This window comes from Neolamprologus multifasciatus, chromosome 12 (genome assembly GCF_963576455.1).
Source record: "Neolamprologus multifasciatus chromosome 12, fNeoMul1.2, whole genome shotgun sequence".
Taxonomy (NCBI): domain Eukaryota; kingdom Metazoa; phylum Chordata; class Actinopteri; order Cichliformes; family Cichlidae; genus Neolamprologus; species Neolamprologus multifasciatus.
Window position 1 is genome coordinate 34,116,449 of NC_140450.1, and position 9,634 is coordinate 34,126,082.

The 9,634-nt window shown below is 41.4% G+C and overlaps 1 protein-coding gene across 2 annotated transcripts; it reads left to right on the forward strand.

Moving 5' to 3' along the window:
• The first annotated feature begins 949 nt into the window (after positions 1-949).
• On the forward strand, positions 950-3,972 carry LOC146507378 (transcription factor Adf-1-like). Of its 2 annotated transcripts, XR_014877104.1 has the most exons (4): positions 951-2,349; positions 2,491-2,743; positions 3,320-3,409; positions 3,583-3,972. XR_014877104.1 is itself a non-coding variant. In XM_085179320.1 (3 exons), the coding sequence occupies exons 1-3, from the start codon at positions 2,220-2,222 to the stop codon at positions 3,327-3,329; spliced, it is 393 nt and encodes a 130-aa protein (XP_085035446.1). In that variant the 5' UTR covers positions 950-2,219; the 3' UTR covers positions 3,330-3,479. The 2 variants fall into 2 exon arrangements, 1 of the variants encoding a protein (XP_085035446.1); XM_085179320.1 differs by lacking the exon at positions 3,583-3,972 and having other exon boundaries at positions 950-2,349; positions 3,320-3,479.
• The last annotated feature ends 5,662 nt before the right edge of the window (positions 3,973-9,634 follow it).

Sequence of the window (9,634 nt, forward strand, 5' to 3'; positions counted from 1 at the left end):
GCCCATGGATTAAAAATAATATAAATAAGCGCCTGAAAAAAGCATGGGAAACAGATCTAGGGCGTACAATGGATGAAGGTACATGGGATTCTATATCGTCGAACAATGGATTATACATTAGGGAAGCCAGGGGGAAATTTATTCAATACAAAATTCTCAACAGATACTATTATACTCCTTCAAGGCTGTATAGCATGGGGATTGGTAGAGATGACTTGTGTTGGAAATGCCAACAAGCCAAAGGTACTCTGATACATGCCCTCTGGGAATACCCGCTGGTTTTTCCAGTTTGGAACACTGTACTGGATTATTTGCAGGTGTGGACACTTTGTAACCGACCCAGATCACCAAATTGATCGGAACCTCTCCATTGTCTCCTAGTAGACATCTAGGAGACAAAGGAGAGGTGCCGCAATTAAATAAACACCAGTTTAGAGTGTTAAGTACTGCATTGGTAACATGTGTCCGTGTCATTTTGGAACACTGGAAGGACTCCCATACTCCAACGCTTAAAATGTGGAAAGACTGAATGATTGGGAATGTTGCGTGCGAAAAGATGTCGGGAAAGTTACATCATGTGACGGAAGCTGCGGTGGAACAGTGGGACAATTTTTACACCTACATGTCTGCCTGACTTGGACATTTGAGCTTAATACATGTTGTTAAAACCTCACTGTTTTTGTTTCGTTTCGTTTCGTGTTTTGTGTTTTGTTTGTTTGCTGCATTTTTGTATTTGCTGTTATAAAATGTAAAATCTAATAAATACTTGAATTATAAAAAAAGATTAAAACTAATAAAACAAGTTTTAAAAAGGGACTTTTCCATATCATTACATTGTGTATGATGGATTATGCTTTATTACCTATTCACGTTATAAATTGTGTTTTTAAAAAGTGACTAAGTAATTAATTATTTTCGAAAATAAGTAATCAGTAAAGTAACGGGATTACTTTTGGGGGGAAGTAATCAGTGATTAGTTACTGATTACTTTTTTTAAGTAACTTGACCAACACTGTTCACAACACCGATAGAGAGAATGACAGATGGGAGCTGTCTTATTTAAATCTCTAACATTTACGTCCCTGAGTGGTGTGCTGTTATCCTGCGAAGATATTTAAGGTTATTCAGATAATTTGAAATAAATCTTGCCAATACAGGAAAAAAAATCTGAAAAATTATAAACAATTCCCAATATGTGTAGGACTGTCTGCCCAAAATTCAGATTCAGTCCACATGCAGACAGTCTTCAAACTTCAATCTTACGACACAGAATCTGCAGATAATATTGGAGCTCTTTGCATCAAAGTAAGCAATCACAGAAAACCTTAGCGCCCACTCACATCCTGGGCCATCTGACCTCAGGAAATCACATGATAGGGTGGGGCAACGGGTTACCCGAAACCTTGGCTGATTTTGACTTACACCCGTTTTCAAACCTTGGCTCGTGTGATTAGGTAGAGGATCATTAGGGGGTCCATGCCCCTCTTGGGGGGACACTCCCATAGGGCTTAAATCTGGGACTCTCCACAATTTGACCTTAGAACTGAAGAAGATTCTCGGATGAGAGGTGAAACGTCTTCAAGCAACTTAAAGAAGTCCAGACGCTTTTCTTTCCAAGCTCCTTAGGCTACGATGACCTGGATGACTGAGAACCTTCACAGACAATCACAGAAAAACTACCAAAATCTGACCCACGTGGGCGGCGTGTCAGGAAAAAGAAACTTTGCTGTTCAAAAACAATTGTAGAAGAAAACTGGGAATAAGAAAAAGTGTACAAGCAGAATACATACACGTTAGGCATGGAGAATTAGACAGATAGTCCATTCAGACCAAATGCACACAACTATTACGGTGTGTTCACACCGAACGCGATGGACGCGAATAGAGCGTCAGGTTTACATGTAAAGTCAATGGAAAAGCGCGATGACGCGCGATTGTGGGTCCCGCGAAAATTCGGAAGCAGATTTGCGTCGCCAAAACGCGTGAAACGCGCGTCAGTGTAGCGCGTCTGGTGCGTTTGACTCGCGAATAAAACCACGCGCGTCAGTTTTTGTGTTGCATTTTGTGCATACGCGCGTTTCGCGTCTACCGCTCGAGTTGGAAAAATCTGAACTCCAGCGTCAAATCGCGCCGCGACAACCAATCAGGAGCCTGGTGACGTGGCTCTGACCTAGGTCAAAGGGGCAGATCCAGCCAAAGCCGTTCATTCTTCATTCAGTATGGAGGAAAAGCTAATCAGTGCCGTGGCTAATCACCCGGAGCTATATGATGCTAGCTACTACTTCTACCGAGACAGGAATAAAAAGGACCTAGCTTGGAGACACATAAGTGAGGAGATCGGGCAACCTGGTAAGTTCATTCCTTCTTCTTTTTAATTTTCAGACTGACCCGATGAACCCGCGCAAAAGCTAGCAAGCCCGTCTACTGTCCCGCTATTTTCCCACTGATGTACAAATACCTTTCCGCTAACAAGATAATGTGTTTATTCAGAGGACATCTGCAGGAGAAAGTGGAAGAGCCTCAGGGACACTTATAATAAGGAGAAGAAGACAGAGAAGGAGAAGAGGAGTGGGTCTGCAGCAGGATCGGGGAGAAAATGGAAGGTCTTCGCGGTCATGGGGTTTCTGGACCCCTTCCTCACCCCGCGGGAGACTAGCGGTAATATTGGTGCGGACCGTGGAGAACTTCTCCCCCGAGGACCAGGGACAGCCCGAAGAGGCAGCAGGGGAGTGTCAGTCAGAAGGTATGTTTACATTGAGTTAATGTAGGCAGTTAATTTATGCGTGTTGTCATACAGGAACATATTTTGTTTATTAATAAACAGTATACAGTAGTCCCGCTGTTCATCCGTCACTGCCTCGCCTTTTCGCTGATTTTTTTTATTGCACCGTACAGCTTTCAACGATGCGCATTGCATTCTGCAGCCCAAATGACAAATCTCCTCCGTGTCGTGTCTCCTGCGCTTGCCAAACTTATCATATTTGGTTTTGATAACCATCACGTCCAATAGAAAAAAACAGCACAAAAACACTCATAACTATGACCCTCATTCGGAAATAGACACCTGCACCAGGAGCAAAAAAGGCGCACAAAAGTGGCGCCGCAGACGGAGAAAAAGCGCGGCATAATACTTTTACGTTTTAAAATCGACAAAGGTTTTCACTTTGAGAATCAACTTGTGAGAACTGTGACTACTGTTCATGTGCTGCAATAAATGAGAGACCACTGTATATAATAATAAGTATATAAGTATATAATAATATAATATTCTCTATGACTATTGTCTTCAACCTGTTAACATTTAATATTGTCTTCATAGAGTCAAGTAATCATGCAGCAGAGTCCACCCCTGTCTCTTCTCCTGGCTCTCCAGTCCCTGGTCCCTCAGCTCCTGCTGCTGCACCCACAGGTATGAACATCAAGCACTGACAGCTTTTTACTTGCTTGAATTCCCTTGTGATCACCTTTACTAAATATCTACAACCCAATCTGTTTATATCCTGTTTTTTTTCAATTTTGAAAATGAAAATCTAGTCGCCAGCCTTCTCATTACTTTGTGTTGTTTTGTGCTGTGTTTTACAGGCCCACAGAGGAGGACAGCTCGAAGGCGGGCGAGGGACGGGTCCCAGGACGGTCCATCGGCGGTGGAGCTGGCCATCCTGGAGTCCCTAAAGAGGCCACGCCCGTCTCCAACTGAACATTTCCTCCTCGGCCTTGTTCCTGTTCTGGAGAGCATGCCGCCTCAGACACGAGAATTCGTGAAATTTCAAATTTATAAATTAGCTTTTGAAAACAGCACAGCTTTGTTAAATTTGGAAACATTGGACCCTAATGATCAGTAGTTTTCTGATGAGGCAGCAGCTCTCCAGGGCAGAAACAATGTTCTTATTTTTCTCCTCCTTCTCCCTGAGGCTCTTCCACTCCAAGCTGGGTCCTTTTTATTCCTGTCTCTCTGTAAATAGTTAAATTTCATATATTATGATAAATGTTTTGTTAATGAATTTATATTTTTTCAAATAAACATTTATAATGACAAAATGTCTCTGTTCTACTACACAGCAAATATTGGCACCCGACTTGACACAAGTAGAATTTATTTCATATTATACTAATGACAAAACATACTAATACAGTGGGATGCAAAAGTTTGGGCAACATTGTGAAAAGTAATTATTTTCTTGTACAAATCATTGGTTGTCACAATAAAAATAGTCAGTTAAATATATCATATAGGAGACACACAGTGATATTTGAGAAGTGAAATGCAGTTTACAGAAAGTGTGCAATAAGTGTTTAAATCAAGCAGGTGCATAAATTGGCGACACAAAAAAAGAGAAATGAAATAAATATTTAGTGTATATCAATGTGTGTGTCTCCTATATGATATATGTAAGTGACATTTTTCATTGTAACAGTGATTCATACAGGAAAATAATGACTATCAATAAGGTTGCCCAAACTTTTGCACCACACTGTATATAGGAACATAGTGAAGACAAGTTACTTAAGAGAGTAAAAAGAGGTTAGTTTATTTTGGAGTAGAGCTCCATTTATTAAGAAAATTTAAAAAGACAGGAACACTCTTTAGAGGTTTGTGGGTGGCTCTTAAAAGAGCCGTTGTGGGGAAGTCACTCGGACTTCAAACAGGCTACTCCTTTGGTTGCCAAGACACAGCTCCCTCCACCGAGAAGTGAGCCATGAATTTCTCCCTCACCAGGACAGCCTCTCTGGAGGAGTTGTTTGCTGGCAAGGAACCTGGACAAAATTGTTTAAAATGAGTATTATGTGTACTGCAGTTACAAAATACATTATTGAAATTCCAAAATTACAAATTGCAAAACATAAATCTTACATAAAACATTTTGTAATTATAAGGATAATTACATGATATATATTAGATATAATCTAAAACAGTCTGCGGGGATTATATACAAATATTCAACTATCCCAGAATTAAACCAGGTCTAAATAAAAAGGAGTGAGCATCACTACAAAGGTTAACTCAGTGGTCCTAATGCTACAGTTTGATATCAGCAAACACCGAGCGCATACATTGATATGACACCACAGACATGCTATCATTCAAACACTGATAACAGCATAAATCGAATTAAATCGGGACTTGATGAGACCTGAGTATCACTAGAAATATTATAAACAGTCGTCTCCGTACCACAGTTTGCTATCAGTAAACACCGAGAGCATTCACTGTTAGCATAGCACGTCCATGTTAGCAGTGTATAAATGGATGGTTTAGCATGTATTAGCACAGGTATCAATAAAGGACTACCGTATTAAATACTTTTACTAACCTCAGGCAGATGGACAGGCGCTCTGCAGGTGGGATTGAGCGCCTGTAATTGGTGTCTAGGCGGGCGATTCTGGGACCGACCCGGGGAAGCAGGTCCTCAAACTGGCCGAGTGAAAGACGGTGATGTCGCTGGAATCGGCCGTCATCCAGGCGCAGCTCCTGGAGCAAATGGTGAAACTCACCAAACTGCTCATGCCTCTGGAGGACCTGATGGACCCAGGTAGGGCGAGGGCGTCTTTTACGCCGCTGCTCTGCTCTCCACAGTACATAGAGAAGGGAGACTCTCTCTTCAAGCGCTAACTCGACAGCTGCCATCTTGCAAAGATACCGGTCTGGCACAACTTCCTCCCACATCCCTCCCACATTTCCGGTTCACGCGCGTCAAAATATCATATTTTGACGCGCGATGGATTTTTCTTGGACACGCGTTGAGGCGCGAATGTGCACGCGTCAAATTAGGGGCGTTTGGGGCGTTTTTGTTCGCGTCCATCGCGTTCGGTGTGAACACACCGTTAGACAGCTCTGTGACCGCCTAAATAATAGATGTTTTTTTTGTTATTAACAGATCACTTGGTGCATTGGCACCATCAAAATTCAAATTTAAGTGGCCAATAGTTTCCCAGTCAACAAGAAAACACAGCAGAAAGAGTGAGAATTGTCACTGTCTTCTCTCTATTGCTCACTAACCATACTTATAAAGTCTACACACTGTATTTCATGTGACTACTTCACAATAAACGACACCTGTGTTTTCCCATTTAATGGCTTTTTAAATTAAAACTACTCTGACAAAGATGGTAAAACCATGAACACTATCAGGAATGGGAAACTATCAAAAGAGAATTTGTGCATCTCTTATAAAACATTGTTGCTGTTGTTGTTTTCTTTCTTTTTGTTCACTTTTGTTTGGGGTTTTAAATGCACCTTTATTGCAAAATGCACTTAAACCTGACTCCGAGTCTCTTCGTGACGTAACTCCAACACGTTCCACTCAAACATCTGAGGTCGCCTGTTTCATCGAGAGGTAACGACCCCTCACTCGAAGAGCTTAGTGTTTGTTTCTACTCTGCATTTCAGAAGAGTTGAAGAGTTGAAACTTTGTGAGTCACACACTGTTTACTATGGGTGTAACTAAATAATCTGGGGCAGCAGTTACAGTAAAAACCATTAAAGAGTCAGAAATGGGATTCATATTCTTCTGTTACTGTAATGTGAATCCAGCGAGAGCACACGATGTGAGAATTAGAGTAACATGAAGTACATAAGTGTGGCCTGACTGACTTCCAAACTCATTGTTTTCTTAATCTTTTTACTTTTTTGGCTGTAGAAACCTGAGATACTTTGCATAGAACTGTTTTTGTTTGTTCTCTTTGAGCTCAGTGATAATTTAGAATTTGGAAAATGTGCACAGCTGTTGTATGACACAAAGAACCTCTTACTGTGATGGGTCACTAGAAAGAAAGAAAAAGAAGAAGAAAAAGAAACAGACAGTCCAGATGTTGTGTAGTCACACAGCTGGATGTGAAGCATCAGCTGCTGTAAATAACTGAGTGTAATAAAGTCCCAACGCAATCATAACAAATATCATAAATTTAGGATTTGTTAGTCCAGGGCTGGACTTCTTAAATTCTGGGAAGTGCACCGAGTTTCCAGAAGCTAGACAGATGTTGCAAAGTCATCTTCATATCCAGCAAAGGCTTTCAGTATCCCTAGTGGTCCGGGACCCTCAGGCATTTCTTGCTCTCTTTCAGCTTAGCTGGTCACTTAGGACAACTTTATATTGATTCAAAGTGACCCGTCCCTCTAAGTGGACGAGCAGACAATGCAAGCCAGCCGTGCCATGCCAGCAGAACGCCCTCAAGCGTGGACTGCGTGTCATTCAATTCAATTCAATTCAATTTTATTTATATAGCGCCAAATCACAACAAATGTCGCCTCAAGGCGCTTCATAGATACAGAGAAAAGCCCAACAATCATATGACCCCCCTATGAGCAAGCACTTTGGCGACAGTGGGAAGGAAAAACTCCCTTTTAACAGGAAGAAACCTCCGGCAGAACCAGGCTCAGGGAGGGGCGGGACCATCTGCTGCGACCGGTTGGGGTGAGAGAAGGAAGACAGGATAAAGACATGCTGTGGAAGAGAGACAGAGATTAATAACAGATACGATTCAATACAGAGAGGTCTGTTAATACATAGTGAGTGAGAAAGGTGACTGGAAAGGAAAAACTCAATGCATCATGGGAATCCCCCGGCAGCCTACATCTATTGCAGCATAACTAAGGGAGGATTCAGGGTCACCTGGTCCAGCCCTAACTATATGCTTTAGCAAAAAGGAAGGTTTTAAGCCTAATCTTAAAAGTAGAGATAGTGTCTGTCTCCTGAATCCAAACTGGAAGCTGGTTCCACAGAAGAGGGGCCTGAAAACTGAAGGCTCTCCCTCCCATTCTACTTTTAAATACTCTAGGAACAACAAGTAGGCCTGCAGAGCGAGAGCGAAGTGCTCTAATAGGGTGATATGGTACTACAAGGTCATTAAGATAAGATGGGGCCTGATTATTTAAGACCTTGTATGTGAGGAGCAGGATTTTGAATTCAATTCTGGATTTAACAGGAAGCCAATGAAGGGAAGCCAAAACAGGAGAAATCTGCTCTCTCTTTCTAGTCCCTGTCAGTACTCTTGCTGCAGCATTTTGGATTAACTGAAGGCTTTTCAGTGAGTTTTTTGGACATCCTGATAATAATGAATTGCAGTAGTCTAGCCTGGAAGTAATAAATGCATGAACTAGTTTTTCAGCGTCACTCTGAGACAGGATATTTCTAATTTTAGAGATGTTGCGCAAATGGAAGAACGCAGTCTTACATATTTGTTTAATATGTGCGTTGAAGGACATATCCTGGTCAAAAATGACTCCAAGGTTCCTCACAGTGTTACTGGAGGCCAAGGTAATGCCATCCAGAGTAAGAATCTGGTTAGATACCATATTTCTAAGCTTTTCAGCGCCGAGTACAATGACCTCAGTTTTATCTGAGTTAAGAAGCAGAAAGTTAGTGGCCATCCAAGCCTTTATGTCTTTAAGACATTCCTGCAGTTTAACTAATTGGTGTGTGTTATCTGGCTTCATGGACAGATAGAGCTGGGTGTCATCTGCATAGCAGTGAAAATGTATGCTATGTCTTCTAATGATGCTGCCTAGGGGAAGCATGTATAATGTAAACAGAATTGGTCCTAGCACCGAACCCTGTGGAACTCCATAATTAACCTCAGTGTGTGAAGAGGACTCTCCATTTACATGCACAAATTGGAGTCTATTAGATAGATATGATACAAACCACTGCAGTGCAATACCTGTAATACCTACAGCATGTTCTAATCGCTCTAATAGAATACTATGGTCAACAGTATCGAATGCTGCACTAAGGTCAAGAAGGACAAGCACAGAGATGAGTCCACTGTCAGAGGCCATAAGAAGATCATTTGTAACCTTCACTAAAGCTGTTTCTGTGCTGTGATGAACTCTGAAACCTGACTGAAACTCTTCAAATAAACCATTCCTCTGCAGATGATCTGTTAGCTGTTTGACAACTACTCTTTCAAGGATTTTTGATATGAAAGGAAGGTTGGAGATTGGCCTATAATTAGCTAAGACTGCTGGGTCTAGAGATGGCTTTTTGAGTAAAGGTTTAACTGCAGCCACCTTGAAGGCCTGTGGTACATAGCCGATTATTAGAGATAGGTTGATCATATATAAGATCGAAGAATTAATCAATGGCAGGACTTCTTTGAGCAGTTTTGTAGGAATGGGGTCTAAAAGACACGTTGATGGTTTGGAGGAAGTAATTATTGAAGTTAACTCAGAAAGATCGATTGGAAAAAAAGAGTCTAACTTAACATCAATGGAACTAAGAGTAGCTGTAGATAATATTACATCTGTGGGATGATTATTGGTAATTTTTTCTCTAATGATAAAAATTTTATTTGTGAAGAAGTTCATGAAGTCATCACTAGTTAACGTTAAAGGGATGGTTGGCTCAAAAGAGCTCTGACTTTTTGTCAGCCTGGCTACAGTGCTGAAGAGAAACCTGGGGTTGTTCTTATTTTCTTCAATCAGTGATGAGTAGTAAGCTGTTCTGGCTTTGCGGAGGGCTTTCTTATAAAGCAACAAACTATTTCTCCAGGCTAAATGATGATCCTCTAAATTTGTGACACGCCATTTCCTCTCCAGATTACGAGTCATCTGCTTTAGGGTACGTGTTTGAGAATTATACCACGGGGTCAGGTACTTCTGATTAGAGACCTTAGTTTTCACTGGAGCTACAGTATC